Genomic DNA, 22189 nt, shown 5'->3' on the forward strand with positions numbered 1-22189 from the left:
CCTCAAATTAGTCCAATTATACTCTTCTATATTATCTTGATTACTATTGTCATTATAATTATTAGAACTAGAAGGTAGAGAGGATGAAACAATAGGTGGAGATTGAGATACTCCCTTCTCATAGACTTTGCAACTTTTTTCCCATAGCTTATTAGAGCTCCGTAGCAGCTTCTCACTGTTTGGTCTTCCTGCATCAAATTTGCAACTGTTTCTCATGAACCAGATACCTTGTAAGAGAATACAAGCAAATATAGCAAGTTTTGCCACTTGTTCATCTTTGCTTATGCTCCATTCCATGATCTCATCCAACCAATTTCTTGTATTCCAATTATAAGCATCCATTCTTAAGCTTATAATTGATCTGAACCAGATACCCCTTATCCAGTCACACCCAAAGAACAAGTGGTAACTTGTCTCGACATGCTTAAAACAAAACGGGCAAGCAAAGTCTCCAAAAAGATGTTTGGAGGCCAAAACATCACCTATAGGTAAAAAACCCACATATAATTTCCACAAAAAAAGTTGCCAGCTCCCAGAAAGGTTGGCAGACCAAATTCTATTGACAAAAACTTGTTGATAGGTTGAATTTTGCCCCAAACACTTTGGTTGGGCATTTAGGGTGTGTTTGTTATAATGGAAACACTATGGAAAGGAAAGGAAAATAAAAATGGTCCACATTTTCCATAGTTTTTAAGGCGTTTGTTTACCCATAAAAAGGAAATGGGCTTTTACATATGAAAACAAAATCATAGAAATAGAAAAAGTTTTGTATCCTTAGCTAATCCCTGAAAATTTTGTGAAAAGGAAAAGAAATAGATAGATAGGGACTTACTACTAATACACCCATGACCCAACAATACAATTATTTCTTTCCCCAGTTTTTATTTTCTTTTTCCCAGTTTACCAAATACATACCATTTAAAATTATTTTCTTTCCATTCCATTCCATAGTGGACCACCTATTTTATTTCCTTTCCTTTCCATAAATTAAAATTTAACAAACACACCCTTAGTTTATACTTTATAAACACTTTTAGCAGTGAATTTTCCACTTTGTGTACCAATCCATTGTGACCCGGCGTCCTAAACGCCACGGTCCTTAATCTTTTATCACTCTCGCTACTCCTTCAGTCCTCACTTTCAAATTTCAATAAACAAAAAAAATCCTCGTTCGTTCACCTTTTCTTAACATCCGCTAAAAACCTCGTAAACTCTTTATGGCAGTTTAAAAATTCCCACAATAAAGCTAGACTCATCTAAAATCTCTTCTCTCCATAAAATGCGGTCCAAGGACAAAATCGCCTACTTCTACGACGGTAATATTATTTATTTTTTGTTATTTACAATGAGAGAAACCCTAGCCTTAAAAAAGTGGGTCCCACCACCTATGTGCAGGAGATGTAGGGAATGTATACTTTGGACCGAACCATCCCATGAAGCCACATCGACTTTCAATGACACATCATCTCGTTCTCTCTTACGACCTTCACAAGAAGATGGAAATATATGTATGTATTAATAATATTATTTGTCTACGTGGCAGTCAATTATATTTGTTTTTGTTTTATATTTTGGTTGTGAATGGAATGCAGCGACCGCACAAGGCGTACCCGGTGGAGCTAGCGCAGTTTCATTCCGAGGATTATGTCGAGTTCTTGCATAGGATTAATCCAGATACTCAACATTTGTTCACACCTGAAATGAAAAGATGTATGTATGTATGTATTTGTGACATTTAAGAACTACTGTTTAATAGTTCATTACCTAAACTGAGACAAAACACACTTGTACTTGCATGGGCCAACATTAGTTTTGATACAAAATCACAATTGCACTTACATGGGCCAACATTGGTTCTAGTTAGAGTGAACTGAATTTATGCAATCACTCCCTGCTCAAGAATGTTCCCAATAACAATTTAAGTTTAAAAATGCAATCCCTCCATTGCTTCCACCAAAGATGTTAGAATCATCTTATGGTAAACATGCTCTTGGTTCGCAATGCTTCCTGTTACGCTCTGGCTGATGCCACATTTCATGACAGCGAATGCTATTTCACTGTCCGTTCCCGGTTTGCTTACTTTGATGGATTGACGATTTAATTGTTGAATACAAATATGTTTTGTGTGTGTGTGTGACTCTGTCTAGATGCAAATCATTATCTCCGTTCTAGTGTTCTTTTCCGATTTGGATAGATACAAAGAACTTTCTAATTCGTCACTTTGTTGCTTTACTCAATATACCATGTGCTCGTGGGGCCTCTTGCCCCTTTGGCCCTCCATGGGACCTAGACTATGCTATACTACATTTAGGATCCATGAAGATGTCGTTAAGGAGAATTGGGTCAGTGTAGTCTAGGGATCCCAAAGGCAACATGTGTTGAGTCAGTTGAGATTTATCTGAATACCGAAGGATATTCTTTTGATGACTGAGGTTGAAACCATGTTTTGACTGTAATGGCTGAGATATCCTCCCTTATGTTTAGTCTGTACAAATGACCAATTTTGTTACTTTTTCTATTCTCAGATAATCTTGGAGAAGATTGCCCAGTGTTCGAGAACTTGTTCGAGTTTTGTCAAATGTATGCGGGTGGAACCATAGGTGAACAACTTCTCTAATTGCTAGTAAACAATGTAATATAGTTTTCTTTTTACCTTGTGGCATTTTTAAAATGTCATTTTTTTTATACAGATGCTGCACGCAGATTAAACAATCAGTTGTGTGACATTGCAATAAATTGGGCTGGTGGTTTACACCACGCGAAGAAGTGTGAGGCATCTGGATTTTGTTACATCAATGACTTAGTTTTGGGAATCTTAGAACTTCTCAAGTATCACGCCAGGGTCCTATATATTGATATAGATGTTCATCACGGCGATGGGGTTGAAGAAGCCTTTTATTTCACTGACAGGTATTTTTTTATTTGGTTTCTTCTTCATGATGACACTTAATGAAAAACAAGAAGTTACTATGAATATAGAATAAGTCGGGTGAAAACATACTAATTTGTGAGCTTAGTCATTATTGACAATGTGGGTCCATTGACCATGGAGTTGATTGGAATGGTAAATCAATTAATCATTGTTTACCTGCTAGTTCAGGCAATGACAAGGTTTTCGAAATAGAATTATGGAAGAATTGTTATAAATAGTAATGAATTCCTTATATGGCTGTCTTCTCTGGGACCCAACACCAGTTGTTTTAGCTGTATTCTTATAAACTCTTGAATGGATTAGTTAGGAGAAAGGATCAGCTTTTGGTGGAGTGGTATTCTATTTTGAGAGGCATGTCTTTTGTTAAGTCCATCAAATTGACTAAATTTGGCATGACAGGGTGATGACTGTGAGCTTTCACAAATTTGGGGATAAGTTCTTTCCTGGAACAGGTGATGTTAAGGTGGGTGTTCTCCTTTTGCATTTATCTTTAGTGATAATATCTCCAAATTAAACTTGTGTATGATTTAACTTCTGCTAAAGTCTATGTATCAGATTTTTAGTTGCATGAAGCTTCTAAGTTATTTGTTCCTCATTATGATATCCTATTGATCTCTTTTTGTTGTTGGAATATCTGTCAGCAATAACAATTTCACTGAAATAAATCTGTTCTTAATATAGGTTATATGTCTGTGCCCGATCTTCTATTATTATCATCTGAACCTTATGAGAATAGCTGCTTCTTTGTCCTTGTCCCTGATCTTGAAGCTGTTTTTTTCATGCCTCCACTTTGCATTGCTAACTATACTAAATTCCGTGATTTCATGTCTGTATGGTGGTTTAATGCATCACTGAGTTCCACGCAAGTTACTGAGAGTAATAATTCTTGTTAGTGTTGGACATCGAAACAGCCCTTTTATATGACTGATGCAATTAAAACAGCTAGTTACAAGTAGGAAGTGAATGAAGATGGAATGAATGTATTATTTGGATTTTTTTTTATTGCATGCACGCCCTAATCTGCTAATTGTGGAGGTTGGAATCTAGTCTACTTGGTTGTGTGTTGTAACAAACTCTTTGCTCTTGGTTTTTGTCGTAGTGTTGACTTGGTCTCTAATTTTAATGAATGTTATGCTCACTGCACACTCGATTCTCTCTGTTTAGATTGGCCAAAATTTAAGCACCAAGCCTAGTTTCTGGGGTCTTGGTTGCTAAGAACTTTGAAGGAAAACTCTGAGGGAGATATGGCTTATTGTTATTGTTGTTGACTTCTTGTTGTTATTGTAAATTGCTTGACACCCATGAATATAACCTGAGTGGATCTTTTTCGTGTGCACCCATCTATAGCCTCACACATCTATCCAGTGATAAAGCGTAGAGCATTCAGATTGCTAGTCGTTTTAAAGGCGCTGCACGTCTGTGGCTGATATTTACGGATTAAATGCTAAAATTTGTAAACGATAAATTAGAACAACCTGAGTCTTGGCTTACCAATTTAATACGTCCAGATGAGGCTTACTGTGCGGCTGTGCCTCGAGGGACAAACTGATCTAGCATAGGTGTAAACCTCACAGTATAACCTTGAGGCTATTGCCTCCAGGTGAAAAGTGGCAACCTTGCACACTAGGGAAGGCCTCATAAATAGGCTGAATTCACTTTTTAGATCTTGCAGGAAGCCCTTATTAGTATTGATTTTCCGCTAAGATGTTTTATTTGCCATTTAGCTGTTATCTGACAATTAGTATTGAGCCACAAGTTAGACTCATGCGATTGCTTTTACTTTTCAAGGAAACTGGAGAAAGAGAAGGAAAATATTATTCCATAAATGTCCCCCTCAAGGATGGCATAGATGATTCGAGCTTTACTCGGCTGTTCAAAATAGTAAGTTGAGCTCTCAAAGTTTTGCATCCCACTTACGATTGAATGGGTTTGAAGGTAGTTTTTTCTCACAATTTTCAGTTATGTAGATTATTGCCAAGGTTGTTGAAACATATCTACCAGGTGTTATAGTGCTACAGTGCGGGGCAGATTCACTTGCTGGGGACCGTTTAGGATGCTTCAACCTTTCCATTGATGGTAATACGTCATCTTAAGTTTCTTTAGAGTTTAGATTACAGGGTCAGTCCTATCGCTTTAGTAGAAGATGTTTAGGCATTATAACATGGAGCAGCTGACACCGGCATTATTTGTTTCCTGCAGGACATGCTGAGTGTGTGAAATTCGTGAAGAAATTTAATCTTCCATTGTTGGTAAGTTTATGCTCTAAACGTTTAAAACTTCCTTTGAGAACTGTCATCTATTAAGCATGCTAATTGGTACCTCTCTTCTGTCAGGTTACTGGAGGTGGGGGCTATACAAAAGAGAATGTAGCTCGTTGCTGGACTGTTGAAACTGGGGTTCTATTAGATACAGATCTTCCAAACGGTATGGCCGCAAACCTGTTTTCCCATTATCCTTTAAACATACTAGTGAACGTGGTCTATGTTACATCTTGTGTTCCTCAGTTAAGCGAAGTATCGAAGTGAATTCCCTCAAACCACTTGTTTGATCGAATTGCAATGCTTTCTTTGTGAAATACAATCAAACGCTTTACAAAGAGAAAATCAAAAGAAAATTCAGTGTATACAATTTAAATGGCCGTCTGCCTCAAATCCCAGATGTAGTAAAACGTTGCAATCAGATTCTTAGGACACTTCAAACCACTTCTTAACTATTATTATCGATTGTTAGAACCGTAGAAAGGATGGAAGACTAATTAACTCAACCATCAACAAAAATATGTACAAAATACATAAATCAAAACTTTAGTGGCTGAATTTCTCCCAGCATATATAGATTGTCACTTCTTCTTGTGCCGCTTTTTTTTGTTTTTTGGCTTATTGCTTATAGGTTGGTTTGCAATCACAATGAGGACTGAATAATAGATTCTTCATTCCTGTCGCTTAGATGCCAAAACCAGGGAAAAAATAATCGTCTTGTAGGATACAGAGAAGGAGAAAATCACAAATGGGAATGTGATCAGTGTGGGTAGAGATCGCTGTTCTTCCTTCTTCTCCATCGCTTTCCCATATATGGTTTTGCATAAGTGTGAAACATCTCCGCGAGGAAATATACTCCTTTTTTTTAGATATAAAAAAATTCGAAAATGTAAAACGCTTAAAAGCTTGAATTGACAATACGATCCTTTCTATGGTAATAACAAAATTATTTTCCTTCAAATGAACACTGGCACTTTAAGGGTAAATATGGGAGTGAAAAACACTGATGAATATAAGCCTCCTCTATAAAGAAAGAAGTAACAAAGATGCCTGGGCTAAATATGTGGTTGATACGTTTTAGAAAAAAGTTCACTATAGAGAGGAAATTCCGAGTACATGCTGAAAAACTTTGAATTGAGGGTAATAACTAGCAAGTGTCCCACCCACTTAAGTCTGTTTTAAGTCCAGACATAGTCGGAAATTTTTACTGATTACAATCCGATTTTTTCCAGAACTGGCAATTTTTACCGAAATTGGAAGTTTTGGAGTTTTCAGCAGAAATTGGAAATTTCAGAATAGTTCGTTTTCAGCTAATATATTGGAAAGTTAAATTTTTGGCATTTTGTTGAGAAAGGAGAGGTTAGCTGGTGGAAGCGTGAGATAAAGAAGAGAACAGAAAAAAAAAAAAAAAAAAAAAAAAAAAAATGGTGAAAACAAACTGTGAATGAGAGATGTCTTTAAAGGGTTTTCTAGGGCTATTGGTTCACAAGTGGAAGAAGGGTTGCTTTGTTGGACTGGAGGAAGAAGACGAGTTGGGTTTGTCATTTTACGTTTTTGGTGTCTTCTATAAAATCAATATTGTGCTCTAGACTTTTGGTACTCTCAAATCCCAATTCTGTAAGTGTTCTTATAAATGGGCGTATGCGGCATTGTTTAAACATGGGCCTTATAGTGTTGGATGACCCTTAACCTTAGTAGTGTGTTTGCTCGTGATTCTCACGTCCTACTCTCTTCAGCATTTGTAGTGGTGATTTGATAACTCCCCTTCTCTTCTTTTAGGAAAATTTTAAATTTTCAATGTAAAGTACATGTTGCATTCTTGCATGAGTAGCTTTCTCACTCTTTTTTCCGTCAAAGAACTCCAATTTTAAGGAATACACGTGGCTGATTGCCATTGGTGGTCATAACCATAAAGGGATAATGCTTATACACTCTACTACCAAGTTAAATTTATCTAAACTTCGGTTAGCCTTCTCTTTGACATGGAACTTTCTTAGTTCAAAGGTGTTGGGTTGCATTAATATTCTGCTCTCAAGTTTAAGCACTTTAAATATTTTATGAGGAAGAATGCCCCATCTATTAAATGAATCAAAGTAAAATAAGTATTTGTCCAACTTTTTGTTTAGCTTATGAACTGATCCCAAGAGGTGCGTTCAATGTTAGAGAAATGACAATTGAAAAGTGATGGACCCGATCTATTCAATGAATCAACGGAAATTCCGTATTTGCCCAACGTTTATTTGTCATGTAAATTATTATGTCCAATGGGCATATTCAGTATTGGAGAGGAATGGTTGACAAAATGAGGCCGCAGCCTCTATAAGAAGAGAGATTAGTTGTTATTATGTGGCGAATGGAGTTTCACTGTATATTACTTTGGAAAATACATTTTTTTTTTGGATACGTGAAGTACGAGTGAAGTTCAGAATTCTAAGTTATTGTGGAAAATACTTGGAAGATAATTTTGGAATCAGAAATGGAAATGTTGTGCCAAATATTGGGGGAATACTTGGACCGGATTTTAGACACATCGAAAATTTGGGAAAAAGTGGAACTCTGGCTGTTAATAAATTAAAATCTTTACTTACTGTGGTAATAAAATATAATGTCTATTTTTGTGGTTTTTTGCAAAACAGTTAAGTTTAGGTCACAGTAATCAGATTATGGAGTTCTCTCGTAGATGTTGGAATTTAAATGTAATATTGCAGAAATTCTCTTTAGAGGGGCTAAGTGTGCAACAACAGTTCATTAGCATTATGGAATTCTGTTTTTCACCTAGAAGTACTTTATGTTTTCTAAAAACTGTTTTAGGTACTTTTTGGTGCAGTACTATTGTTAGGATTCTAGAGGGGTTTTCATTACTTGAATGGCAAATTGCTGCATGTATATATGTGTCTTTATGGTTAATGGTGATAAGTCAGATTTTGGAGTTATCATGGTATCCGATCTCCGGTGCCAGGAGCCACACTCACGCTTGGTACTTCCGCCTTGTTGTGTGTTGTTTCTCCGTTTCGGTGATGTGTCTCTGACACAATTTCAGATCTGGTTTATTTTACATACTATCTTTCCGTTACAGCTGTTATTCTCTTATCTCATCACAAGTACGTAAGAGTTCATCTCCACACACACCTCAGCTTCACGTCTCAGTAGCATTGGTTTGGAGCAGGTCCTCCATGTTATCTCAGCATCCCCTCTTGTTTGACTCTTGATGTGTACTGCTGCTTTTGTTTTATGTTATTGTTGTTGTTCTTTGTTCGTTCTGGTTGTATGTAGGATTCCTCATCCTATGATGTTTTTCCCTTGGTATTAATAAAATATCCTCTATGCTTATCGATAAAGAAAGTATCACATCACAGGCTTATTTGGAGGATGTCCCTTTTCATTTCATACATTTCTTTGATCAATTAGCCTATTACTTTTCCGTTTCTGAGACAAAAATCTTGAATATATATATATATATATATATATATATATATGTGGAGTGGTATTGACTATATCTTTTTAAGTTGACATCTAAATTTTTGATTTGTAGAACTTTGTTATTCTGACACCTTCTTCATAGTAGTTTGTAATTTGTTGTTGTTACTTGTTGTTTCGTTTTTAATTTACTTATTTGTAAATATTTATTTTCTTACATCCTACAGTCTTTAATGACAATTCAGTTCATGATCTGCTTTATTTTTTGTTTCTGAGAACTTTGCAATTTGACTAAGATTATTTTCTCTCCTAATCAGAATCTTATATCATGTCCTTGCAGAAATTCCGGATAATGATTATATCAAATATTTTGGACCGGATTATTCACTGAAGATTCCAAATGGGAATTTTGTAGGCAACTTATCCTGTAAATCAATTTCTGCAACCTTTTCTTATCATGGAACTTATCTTTCGGCGGAATTGACACTAGTGTCGGCTTTGTTCTTGTGGGTTAGAGGTCAACACGACTTCATCAACTTGTGTCAATTCCGGTCAAAGAACACACTTGATTTTCATATGGCTTCTTATTTCTGTGGGGACGGTTCTGAATAATTACTCTCAACTTATAAGTTCCATGTTGGGAGCTGCTGCAGGAAAACTTAAATAGCAAATCATATATCAGCACAATCAAGGCGCAAGTGTTGGAAAGCCTGCGTTACATACAACATGCTCCAAGCGTACAGATGCAAGAGGTTAGTTGGCCGTGTAAAAGAGTAGGGGTCTGTTGTCTGCACTTTGTTCCATTAGGACACTTCAGGGCTTTTATTATGCATCTTTTTTATCCTAAAAACTTTTTAAATGCCGTTCTCAAAGTCCTGGAACTAGAGAGTTGGAGCAGTTCGACCTTTTGGCTATTGTCCCTCCCACTTCTCAGACTAATGCAAGAAAGTCGAGATCTCTTGACCAGTGCACACAATTTGAACTCAGCCTTATCGATATAAGACATCACTTCATTTTTTTTGGCAGGTGCCACCTGATTTTTACATTCCCGATTTTGACGAAGATGACCAAAATCCGGATGAACGAGTAGATCGTGAGTTTAACTCTATATACTCCTTTTGAAGATCATTCTTTGATATGATTAGAGAACAATAATGGCAGATTTCACTATATAATGTTATGGAAACTTATGATGCTGCAGAACACACTCAAGACAGGCAGATCCAACGGGACGATGAATATTATGAAGGTGACAATGACAATGATCACAACGGTGAGGACACATGATTCTTACTAGGAGCTAGATTCCAGACTCGGGCTATGTGATTACATACGAAATAGATAGGTTAGAGGGTTCACTTGTAAATTGAATTTTTCTTTTGAGCACATTGTATCAATTCCATTCAGATCACTTGTAAGTATCATGTATGAACAAGCATTGAATTCATTCAGATAAAACACATCAGGGAGCGTATGTTGCAAATGAAGCCCAATGACAGTGAACTCTCTTGTAGCCATTATGGACAAAGTATTTCTGTAGTTTGCATTTACTATTACTTCAGCCTACTTTAGAGTTTAGACTACGCTTATTTCGTTCCTATCTAAACAGACTTCGTAGTTTTTGGGAGTAGTGTCATCTGTTCTGCTACATGCCTCATGGCCTGTGACTGCCTATGTGAGTGGTCCAAATGGGTGTGTTGAAAAGACACCTATGTGTTTATGGTGGTGCCATAGTCCTAAACTTAGGAGGAAGGTATCCTATTACCGAATATTTAGTACTAATCGTTCACATAAATGATGTTAAGAAGTTGGGGAAAACCTCCATGATGGTTGTCTATTTTCCATTAATTTTGAAGTATATGTTAAAACTACTGTCACTGTGTCACATGGCATCAGATTATAATTTGATGGGTAATGAGAATTGGAGAGCTCAATCTTCAGTTGATGCATCTTCTTGGCCTTTGGAGAACTTAGCTTTTCTTCCTCCTTTTTCATCTGTATGGTGGAATAGAACACCTTCTTTTATGTATTTAGAATTTTAGATGTACCTTCTTGGCCTTTGGAGAACTTAGCTTTTCTTCCTCCTTTTTCATCTGTATGGTGGAACAGAACACCTTCTTTCATCGCTAAGTACATCTAAATACATGGCATATCCAAAGAGCGTATCACTAAGTACAGTAGGTTTGTTTTTATGAGGACTAAGCTTTATTTTTTATTTTTTATAACACGTTGCTTACAAATAAGGTGTAAAGAGGGTATATCCAAAGCGAGGTTTGGAACCCTACTGTTTTTTTTCTCTGGCTTTTGTCGTAGTAGCACCAGCAGTATTCTGATCTGATCATCTGAACCTAGTATAAAAATGAGGCACCACAATATAATGCTACCTTGGTGACATTATTACTCACCTACAGATTCCAGTGCAGGACAAAGGGGGAGCGGAGCCTATTTGGGCATCACCTAAACTTGCCTCAAGATGCTACCTAGACTTAACTGAACCCTAATTATATTCTTATTTATTGTTTATGCCATAGAAACAACGAAATAGATCTATGAAAACAAAGGTATTCACAACTACATGTCAATGCGGCATAACAGCTAAATAAATAACATGTCAGATTCTTTGGAAGCACTTAAATCTTCAGTTGCACTCGAGGAAATATACTTCTAAGCTCGAGCAACTATGACCCTGCCATATGATTCTTCCCAGCAACAATGCTGTCTAGTAATGATTCACAAGCATCTTCAAGTAAATCTAATACCTGCAAGCAAAAGGAAATCAGTAGCTTGAGCAAGATCTAGCCAGGAACAATTGAATGTAATGGGCATGTTTTGGAACCTATATCACAGTTCAAGGATTCTGAAGCTTATAAAGTAAATGAAGACCCCCCCCTCCCAAAAAAAAATCGTAAGGTGTTTAAGCAGTTGAAAAGAAACAAAAATTTGGCACAATTAGTTATCTGACAGAAAGCTTTAATTTGTAAGGAATTGTCCAAGCATACATATAAAAAAATATGGTACTATTCCTTAATAAATATCAAACTATTGAACCATCTTTTATCGCTCATACACTCACAAACACAGAAGTGTTGCAAAGGGACACCCCTACCTTGCCCTTCCCCATACCCCTGTTATGGACATGGACCATGACCATCACAAAGTTTACTTCATGGAAACATAAAGTGTACCATGGCATAGTTTTCATTCTATTGAAATAGCACTTTTTAATGCCACCACATACTGGAACATAATAACCAAAGGGGGTATGATGACAATAGTTTGTCATTAAAAGAATCTACACTGACATAAGTTCACAAAGAGCATTTTTAGAAATTTTTTTAGGAATTGGCTGCATATATAAGACAAAGTTCTTGATCATATTCCATTGAGTATAAAAAAAGCAAGGAAAACAGCGTTACGACTACAGAGTAATGGTGGATAGCTTAGTTTGCTGTACGATCAGCACCTCTTTGGATTACTACATCTAGCTCAAAACATACCTAAAAAGCTATAGCTATTTCCATTTTGAAGCATCATTAGCACATCATAGCTCTGACACTTCAATGGTGATAGAATAAAACTTCAAAATGAGTTCAGAAAAAGAAATTGATTGTTTAGTACTTTAGTGTGATAGTTTCATAGTTTGCTCTAACTCTAAAAGATAGCCTTCTTTGTTTGGAACACTGGTCTAGAGCTGTTTGACTATTGATACTCTTAGGAGAAGAATGGAAACTTTGTTAAGACTTCCGCCTTATGTTTAATTGATTAGGGACCAGTCAGCAAAATTAAGATTCTCTACCAAATACCAATATGGCGTAGACATGATGGTTTTGGTCATGGACCTTCCAGCCTCTTTGTGTACAAGGGCCGATTAGGGATAATATTTGTGGAGTTGGGTCTAAGTGACAATCATTGCTAGAGTAAATCTGAGGAAATGAAGCATCCAATCCCAAACTGTTATTGCTTCAGATGAAGAAAAATGACACGCACCCAAAAAAGGATTCGAAGGCATATGAAAAATATGATATGTCAGGAATTGAGCAAGGCATGTCTCATTTATTTCTCAACTTAGTTTCACTCAATGGCTATATACTCAGCAAATTTTTTTTCTGGTGGCATTACTACAACCAAACCATTTTCAGTTTCATAAGTAGCACAAATACCATATGTTTCAGTACATTCCACAGAAAACATTTCCCTTACAACACTGTAGAAGTACTTCCTGAATGTACCTCTTCAAAATGCAGAGAACCATTTTCACATTGTATCTAAATTACTAACAAGACAGTGTTTCGGCATCAGAATCCCATACCTTTTCAAAACCTTGTGGTCCTCCATAATAAGGATCTGGAACTTCAGTTTCATTATGTTTCTTACAATATGAACACATTAACTTAACCTACACCAACAACAACAACAACAAAAAAATCCCAAATCAATAAACGCATCAATCGCTTTTGAAACATACCAACAAAACACAAACCTTTTTATGTGCATCGCTTGGAAGTGTCTCCTTAAATTTCCACCTCTCCAATGCTCCCAATATATCATCTTAATAAAAAAAAATACAAAACCTCGACACCTTCAAATATCTTAAAAAAAAACACAAACTCTAATATAAAGCTTAGACCCACATACCTTTATTTTGCCTGTCCATAGCAAGAATAATATCAAAATCTTTAAAATCAGAAGGTCGAATGGGCCTAGAAATCGAAGTAATCTCAATTCCTCGCTTTTTTGACGCCCCCCTCATTCGTGCATCAGCTGGATCACCCTATAAAAAACATACCATGCATTATATCTCAAACAATTTTCAAAAAGGGTATTAAGAAAGTACCTCATGATAACCAATAGTCCCAGCCGAGTCGATTTTGAAGTTGGATTGAAGACCACGTTTTTGGACTAAGTCTGTAAACACACCTTCAGCAGCTGGACTTCTACATATGTTTCCAAGACAAACAAAGAGAACTGAGGATGGTTTTGTTTGTTGGGTTTCTGTTGTTGGGTTTGAAGTGGTGGAAGAAGCCATTGCTGTTATTTTTGAAGGTTGGAAAGAGATGACGGTTTTGAGGATGGGTTTTTGAGAAGGAAGACTAATAATGGTTGGGGAAAGTGGAAGAGGGTGGTGGGAAAGTTGTAAATATGATGGAGTTTTTGGTGCATTAATGTACAAACTCCTCATGTTGGGACTTTCGAGTAGTAACAGTCAAGTTGCTATATATTATGAGTGATTGGCTAATCATGATGATGGTACGTTTAGTTACTTGGCACCCAAATAAATATGACCCCTTGTCCACAGAAATACTGAAATGTATAATCTACCCATACTCTTTTTAAGAAGTTCAAAGACTACACATAAGAACGATTTTGCCTTTTAAGCGTAAGTCATGAATGGTACAACATAGACAAGACCAAATGACCAATTCATGACATGCACAATATGAACGTTTAAGCATCAGACCAAACAATTTGCAGTTCTCCCCAGTCGCTTTGAGCAATGCCCAAGGCTTTCCAAACAGCTTTTGAAGCATCCACAATATTGTTACGACATGGCGGCTGGTAGTCATGGTCTTTATCACACCCCATCGTCGAATCACACTCGTCAACCACCATGGCTACCACACTTTTACCATTAGCACTGATCGTTATGTTCTTAAGGCACCTGCTCTCGTAGTCGAGTGCTACTACGGGTTTGTCATCTGAATGGTACTTATTGTCGCATTCTGATGGACCACCGCCATCTCCTCCTTCCTCAAAACTGTTAAGTGTCAAGAGTGCATTTGTAGGGTTCGAAACAGGTGGTGAACAGTTAAAGATGGTGTACAGCTCTCCTTGCACACAACAATCAGAGTCATTTTCCTCGTTACATTCACCTGCAGGAGGTTTTGTCCCTGTCACATTGCCACTCGGTGAGCAAGCCTGACCTTCTGCAGCCTCAAGAAAACATGTTCCTAGCTAGTAGTAGGATGAGCAAAAGCAAAGCACTAAAACAAGTGTTGTTCTTCGTCATCTCCTTGGTATGTCTCTCTCTTCAGTATGATGCTTTAGTGCTCTCTGCAATGATGGTCATACAAGTGATGCTAGCTATTTATAAGGCACAACCTGCTACTACATATGATTGTTGTCATAGTGCATAAAAGAACAAGGTGTTAGGCATTTGAAATTCTCGTAGCAACTAACTGCCAAAATATTCTTCTTAAATTAGGATAACCTACAACGACGTAATTGCTACTGCCCAATGAATTCTAAAGTAGTTTTGAGATCCAAAAGTTAGTCCGTTTCTTAACATTGCGTTACTTCGACAGTCATGGTGAGCTTATATTAATTTCAATAGATGTTGGATTTCTATATTGTCTTCTTATGTTGGGTGCAGGTTTTCGTATTATATTTGTTTGGGTTAACTAGTATTACCCCCCCACTAGATGAGCCAATTAGGATTTCCCCCCCCACTAGATGAGAAATTAGGGTCCTCCCCTAAATACACACAAAAAAAAAGTCAAAGTGGGTTGACCGAAATTTTTCTGTGTGTATTTAGGGGGGAGACCCTAATTTCCCATCTAGTGGGGGGGAAATCCTAATTGGCTCATCTAGTGGGGGGTAATACTAGTTCACCCTATTTGTTTTACCAGGATCTATGGACAATGACAAAATATAAGATATCCTGTAAAAGAGATTTGACGCTAATGTTTGGAGGAAGTCCCCTGAGGTTCAATTTGAACAAAGATCTCCCTATCATTGTTTCGAACTAGCAACCTCTTTCATGCATTCCATTATGCAAAATTGCAAAGTAATCATATAAACAGATACTCATTGCTCATCCTACTCCAATACAATCGTGCAGGCTTCGGTAATATGTTTTGAATAGCATGTGGAGTTCTAGTTTGGCATTATTACTTAAACCATACTGATACAGCCTGGGGTTGGGCATGGCCAAGTTTTTAAAACATAGTCCCCCATTTATATCACGTTAATTAATTACCCTTTCGTTGTTATTCAGAATAACTAATGTGGATAAGCAGCTCTCGGAGAACATGAACCTCGTACAACTTCTGTAGTAATAAATGAAATTATGAACCAACCAAACTAGGTATGGTTTTCCATGAGCTGGTATACTCCCCAGTCCCCACACCGATAAGCTTACCAGGACTACAAACCTGTGAGCTACACCTAGCAGTTATCACTTGGACCAGTGCCCATCACCAATGAAAGCAAGATGCCATACGGAAGAATGACTTCGCAAATAAATGACGCGACCGTCCACAAAATGTTGGAGACAGACATGACGCTAGTATCCAATATACACGCACAAAGATTTCCATTCCTTCCAAATAGCACGCTTGAACCACCAACCAATACCAGAACATCAATTTGACATCAGAACTTATTTGTGATTAAAATGGCCTGGATTGGCAGTTAAACTAATGTCACAGACACACTTAATTCGTAGACAGTCAGGCGGATCTTTAACATGAAATTCCCAAGAGATGTTATGCACAAGGAAAAGAAAATTGCTTTTGCCTCTCAACACTTAAGTCACTCCGTTTTCTCCAATTGCCTTAACTTTATAATAATACAGAGACCATGCCGCTAGATTTTCAAATTCCATATACATTATGAACTACATATTAGTTGCAATATGCAGAGATCTAACAGAGTTACAACAATTTAAACTTGTACAGAGATTCGCTAGAACAGCTCAAACTCTAGGTGCTCTCCAGTGTTCTTAAACTCGGGACACTTGGCCTCCTCTTGCTGGCAGGCCATTACCATATCAACGGGATCATAAAATTTTGGCAGCTCCGGTGGGACAGCACACCGTATCAGTGCCCAGTTCAGTCCCTCGAAAAATGGATGCTGCTTGATCTCGGTAGCCCCTTTGATGGACCCCAACCGATTCTCAGGTTCCTTTACTAACAAGCCTCTGATCAGATCTTTTGCCTGGAAACTGACTGACGGGCTCTCAGGAAACTTGAGGCTCTGCAACGCAGCGTTAGCCAAGGTATCCTCATTTCCAGGTCCCTTAAAAGGGGTTTTTCCAAATAGAAGTTCATACAGAAAAACTCCAAATGTCCACCAATCAACTGCACTCCCATGACCGTCTCCTTTAATGATCTCTGGGGCCAAATACTCGTGGGTCCCAACAAAGGAGTTAGATCGTGCACTTGTGGGCTCTGCTACAAGCTGTGGCAATGGGCGGACCTGGCTTGCCAAGTCAGCTTTGACTCTACGTGTTCTTGGGGTGGCAGAAATAAACCTTGGGGAAAAGCATGAAACTTGACCCCATGAAGGTTGGAGGCAGAAAGGATCGATACAACTAGATTCTGCACAGGGACCAGACAATTTTTTGGCTGGCTCCATAACTGACAAAGATGATTTAAGGAGCGTTGGACTTACAACACATCGGAGGGACAAGTCAAAATCAGAGAGCATGATGTGGCCATCTTCTCGGACAAGAATGTTTTCTGGTTTCAGGTCTCTATACACAACCCCAAGCATGTGTAGGTATTCCAAAGCAAGGAGGACTTCTGCAACATAAAATCTGCGGTAGAAATGGAACAAAATGAGCATAGGAAAGATTTCTCAGAAAGGAAAGATTGGTGTCACTTATTGGCAGCAAACTGCAGACAGTTGCAAATAAAAATATCACTAAGGAGTAATAGCATGCGAATGGTTAGATAATAAAGAAGGTATTATTGGAATCTAGAACCGCTTTTCTATCAATTTAAGTCACTAACAGCAAGTATCTTTCAGTTAACACTTCTTCCATATTTTTTTATTCTTTCTTAAGGTACTGGTTTAAGACCTAGGTCTGAGGAAACGACCTCCCACAGACCACCAGAGGGAAAAACAAGAATACCAGCAAATCACTACTCACAGTAGCAGTTCCTCATTTGCAACTTTTGAAGTAATACTATGTGCGCATATCCTAGCAGGCAGAAATATTCTACGAACACAATCAACAAAATTAAAAATGTATAAAGTTTCAAGCCTGCAGAATGAGAGTGTTGGTTCAAACTTCCTACCTTGCAGCTTGTTCAGAGAAGCTCCTGGTGAGTTGTTTCTGTCTGAGGACGTGCAGATCTCCCCCTGGACAGTACTCCATGACCAAACACGAAAACTTATCCGTTGTAAAATGAGCATATAGGGTTGGTAGAAAAGGATGATCAAGCATTTGCAGTATTTCTCGTTCTGTCTGGGCCCTTGGCATCTTCCTCCTGCTAGCCAAAAACTCGTTGTCCATAACCTTCAATGCAAATAAACAATTTGCTCCACTTAGTTCTGCGAGATAAACTGTCCCAATGTCTCCACAACCAAGCCGCTTAAGCAACTTGAAATTCCTCAACCCTAGGCTTCCATATTGCATCTTGATATGGCGGATGGCATCCCATCTCAAATCTTTTGACATGTGGGGCCTACTACCACCGCAACTAGAGCCACTTAGACTACTGTCCTCGCTGATGCTAGTGCTACTGCTATATTCACCAATGCTACTACTTTTGGAGCTTTGGGAGATGTCCCCCTTTTCTCTCAATCTTGACTTCTCACTCACTTTTGCACTGACAGCTCTTTCATTACAGCTTCTTGAACCAAAACGAGATTTACTTGTGGCAGAATCGAGATTACTTGAACTGACTTCGATACTGCCACTTCTACTGCTCGATGATGGAGATGCAGATTCTTTCCTCAAAGTCTTCTCATTACATTTCTGGGTCCGACAGACCAAATTATGGATGACAGGGACCAAATCATCATTGTCAACTTCCTTATACGTGGTAGAACAATTGGGTACAGAAGCTGAGTCCTGCTTTATTTTCCTCTCAACAAATTTGGTATGCCTGGGAGCAGGCTTGATAACCCGGGGACTGTTCCCAGCAGACTTGATTACTTTACCCATGTTAGTGACACTAGAAGAGGGTGCAGGATACATCTCACCTTTCTGTGCCGCTTTCATCTCACCTTTCTGTGCCACTTTCGGAGTTGATGTTTTGCTCCCAGCTTCTTCTGGAGCATGATCAGGTTCTTCTATCTCTAATACTTTCTTGATGGTATTAGAAGTTGATGATAATGATGTCTGTTTTACCTTTCCCCTCTGAGGAAGCTTTAGCATTGATCTTTTACCCCCAACGGCTGCTGAATCATGAATGATATCATCTTGTGGCTGCACCTTTGATGGTGTTGGCTTTGCACTAACTCCATTTGTAACAATTGGCTTGATTAAGCGTGGACTGTTGCTAGGAGATTTGCTTACTTTACTGGTAGAAGCTATTCCCGTAACAACAATCTCATCTCGTGAACGTGTTTTGGTTGTCGCAGGCTTTGCTGTAACAACTGGTCTGAATAGTCGTGGACTATTGCTAGCAGATTTGTTTCCTTTACTGGCTGTTCGGGAACTAGACACAGAATCTACAGAAGAATTCAGGTCACCTTGATGGAGCAGATCCAGTGCGGATGTTTTGCTCCGAATATGTGTTGGGGTAGTTTTAGCCTTTGTTCTGGGTGATGCTGCATAATGTGGAGATGAAAGAGCACTTGGAATTGGTGAACTGGCCTTACGAACTTGTAGGGATTCAGGTATCTTCTCAGATAAGTTCGATGCACTCTTCTCAGGTACTAGAGAAATTTCTACCAGACTCCCATTACCTTCTTCTAGAGGAAGACCACATTCATTGGCCTCAACAACCACACTTCTGTACAATCTGTGAAGAGGCCCAGCTTCCAAGACAGGAGATGATCCCGTTGGCTTTAACAATCTTTTGGCAGCCATTTCCGATGCATGAGATATACATAAACCCCTCAGTGCCTGTTTCAAACTCACAGATTCAGAAACTCCAATTCCAGATGCTTGAGATGCACCAACTCTAACAGGTCTCTTCGAGGCATTCTTGCTTGACATGCCTGTACCAGATTGGTGTGACAGACCTAAACTCCTAGCTGCAGTTCTGCGATCAATTGCCTCAAAAATATGATTAAGATCATCCTCTATTCCAGTATTACGACCTGTTTTTAGCATGGGTAGCTTTCCAAGTTTCTCATCTAGCCTTGATCTAGAACTTGGCAAATTGACCCCTTTCAACTCATCTTTTGATTCAACTATCTCACAGGTACCCGATAAAGAACCCATCTCTCGGGGAACCCTAATCACCACTTTATTCAACAAAGCAAAGCAACAAGACGAGAGGCAAGATGTTTGCCAAATATATCATACTAACCCATCTCCGAGAAACCGTATCGAAGTCTCTCCGACCATCTTGAGTCATACTGAACAACCAATTAGAAGACCCCTTCCAACCGTTCCTTCACACTCCACAATGCAGTATCAAAAACCTGCTACAGTAACCCATATCAGATAAACACAATCCAGTACATCACAGTCTATTCAACAGTTAATGGCCTTAGTAAAGGTTCACGATTCGATGGAAAACAATAAAAAGGGGCAGTAAATTAAAGCTTATTAAACCCTATACTAATGGACCGGCATCGGTTATTAAAGCCACTGGTCCCAAACTACTATTCCTACCAGTTTAACCAAGTAGGAATTTCACCCAAACAATACTAGTACTAATCAAGAAGTTCCTTTTAATCACAAAAAGTACCACCTTTTAATCATTAATAATACCAATTTGAAATTATAACTAAAACAAGCATAAATTTCAGCTCAGCAAACTAAAGAGAACAATACCTTAATCGAATCTGCCAGTCTCTTCGACGTTCTCAAATCATACTACACCCCCTTCCAACCATTTCTTCACACACTCCACAATGCAGTATCAAAAAACCTAGTACAGTAACCAATATATCAGACAAACATAATCCAGTATAATAGTTAATGGCCATAGCAGCAAATTAAGCTTATTATTAAAGTCACTGGTCCCAAACTACTATTCTTACCAGTTTAACAAGTAGCACTAATTCAAGAAAAACTTTTAATTATTAGTAATACCTTAATTGAATCTGCAAGAATTGAATCTAGGGTTTTGAAAGAAGAAGAAGGAATAGTAAAAAGGTGGGGGGGATTTATATTATTTGTTAGGGCAAAAAAAAAAAGTGATGTGAATTGCAAATCAATTTCATTATTTGTTTATTTATTTATTTAGTTGCTTTTTAGCAGTCTCACTCACTCTCCACTTTGTTTTGTATGGTACCTCATTTTTGTATTTGTTATTATTATTCTTACAACTTACCTACCAATAATTCATAATAAATTGGAGATAATGATAATAAGAAATTTGTTAGTGTGTAAAGAAATCTGAATCTATGGGACTGCTGTATGATCAGGAGTGGTTGCATCTTGCAGCGAATAAATCAGTGGCAGCATCTAATTTGAATTTTGAAATACTACGTGTAAAACTGTAAAATGTACTGAAAACAGTGAAAAATACAGTTTTTATACATCTTTTATTTATGGTTTTGTTGTTTGATAATGAAAAGAGAGCAATTTTGTCCAACAAAAATCTACATGAAAAAGATGTTGACAAATTCCAAATGCAAATTAGTATTTATATTTTTAGGATATTTTCGTATGACATTTGAGTTACAGATTGTGAGTTGTGGTTATGATTTTGAGTTCATAATACAAAAGGGAAATAAGGAAAAGGAATGTGATTATAAATGAACTGGTATATAATAAAATGTATCACTTTCCTGTCTCCTGCAATCTGGAAAAGGATGGTTGGTATTTGTCGGCATCCAAAAACTAAGCTAGGAAACTAGCGCCAGTCAGATTATATGTTGAGACGATAAACTCGACCATTTTGTCTCCACATGCTGCTCATCACATTGTAGATTCTATGAACTATGTAGATTGAGATGGGTTTGTGGACTATTATACTTGTGAGCCTTCGATTTTTCACAATGTAACAAACGATCAAATATCACTATAGACTTCAGTGTTCAGTCCCTATTATCAATCAGGTAAAGTGTATATAATCATATATTATCAGTTGGATGAGTGGTCCTCCATTGGTGGGTACATTCATACACAACAGATTGTTAGATTATATTTAGTTTCATGGATCATATTATCTAACAGGTTCATCAAATTCCGGAATTTTGAAGTCTCAAAAGTGCATCTCTCTAGTCTAAATCATGGGATTTATCCACAGATACCAAACTAACAAAAGCCTAGATAAAGCTAGCTAGAAGCCTAGAACTACCTTTTTAAGCCATTTCAAATCAAGTTACACAAGGCTCTCTCCGAACCAACAGTGCAGCACTGCAGGACACTGTTTGCTCGCGTGACCTTGTTTTTTATCAAAGGGAATTACTGGTGGTCTGGTGTGATTAGTTTCGGTCATAGTTTTCACTTGACGACAACGAGTGAATCCAACTCCAACATATCTAATCAAGTACATAATACAGTAGTAGTTACGATATTGCAATGTGAGCTCTTGTTGAACATACATATATCAACCATATTGTAGACTATTCATCAAAACAATAGGAGACTTGATTGATTGCAAGTGATGTTATAATCTTTGCTTCTTTTAATTATCTCATTAAACGGTGGATCATAATTAGCACAGATACAGTAATGCCAAATACATATTATGGTAGGAGGGCCACTTGAGGCCACCCGGGAGTCCGG

At 37.8% G+C, this 22189-nt stretch overlaps 3 protein-coding genes and 1 pseudogene across 6 annotated transcripts; 1 reads left to right on the plus strand and 3 right to left on the minus strand.

Moving 5' to 3' along the window:
- Window positions 1-1086: 1086 nt before the first annotated feature.
- On the plus strand, window positions 1087-10124 carry HDA9 (histone deacetylase 9). 3 transcript variants are annotated; one of them, XM_086572472.1, is made up of 14 exons: window positions 1087-1316; window positions 1396-1508; window positions 1593-1710; window positions 2526-2600; window positions 2691-2910; window positions 3332-3395; window positions 4721-4813; window positions 4900-5008; window positions 5132-5181; window positions 5266-5356; window positions 8948-9018; window positions 9261-9359; window positions 9634-9700; window positions 9809-10124. In XM_086572472.1, the coding sequence occupies exons 1-14, from the start codon at window positions 1280-1282 to the stop codon at window positions 9892-9894; spliced, it is 1293 nt and encodes a 430-aa protein (XP_086428598.1). In that variant the 5' UTR covers window positions 1087-1279; the 3' UTR covers window positions 9895-10124. The 3 variants fall into 3 exon arrangements, 2 of the variants coding, with proteins under 2 accessions (XP_086428598.1, XP_086428599.1); XR_015202009.1 differs by having other exon boundaries at window positions 1133-1316; window positions 8948-9034; XM_086572473.1 differs by lacking the exons at window positions 1087-1316; window positions 1396-1508 and having other exon boundaries at window positions 1593-1718.
- A 969-nt stretch (window positions 10125-11093) lies between these two features.
- On the minus strand, window positions 11094-13846 carry LOC147489103 (uncharacterized). The gene is made up of 5 exons (XM_086572474.1): window positions 13442-13846; window positions 13243-13378; window positions 13088-13155; window positions 12917-13003; window positions 11094-11366 (listed from the first exon to the last, which is right to left on the minus strand). The coding sequence occupies exons 1-5, from the start codon at window positions 13784-13786 to the stop codon at window positions 11286-11288; spliced, it is 717 nt and encodes a 238-aa protein (XP_086428600.1). The 5' UTR covers window positions 13787-13846; the 3' UTR covers window positions 11094-11285.
- Window positions 13847-13893: 47 nt separating this feature from the next.
- Window positions 13894-15561, minus strand: LOC147489104 (kiwellin-1 pseudogene; annotated as a pseudogene).
- Window positions 15562-16145: 584 nt separating this feature from the next.
- On the minus strand, window positions 16146-20794 carry LOC147489105 (serine/threonine-protein kinase KIPK1-like). Of its 2 annotated transcripts, none has more exons than XM_086572470.1 (4): window positions 20546-20794; window positions 20285-20381; window positions 17628-19929; window positions 16146-17143 (listed from the first exon to the last, which is right to left on the minus strand). In XM_086572470.1, the coding sequence occupies exons 3-4, from the start codon at window positions 19724-19726 to the stop codon at window positions 16291-16293; spliced, it is 2952 nt and encodes a 983-aa protein (XP_086428596.1). In that variant the 5' UTR covers window positions 19727-19929; window positions 20285-20381; window positions 20546-20794; the 3' UTR covers window positions 16146-16290. The 2 variants fall into 2 exon arrangements, with proteins under 2 accessions (XP_086428596.1, XP_086428597.1); XM_086572471.1 differs by having other exon boundaries at window positions 17628-19932; window positions 20546-20676.
- Window positions 20795-22189: the final 1395 nt, after the last annotated feature.

Source organism: Coptis chinensis, chromosome 7 (genome assembly GCF_015680905.1).
Source record: "Coptis chinensis isolate HL-2020 chromosome 7, ASM1568090v1, whole genome shotgun sequence".
NCBI lineage: Eukaryota > Viridiplantae > Streptophyta > Magnoliopsida > Ranunculales > Ranunculaceae > Coptis > Coptis chinensis.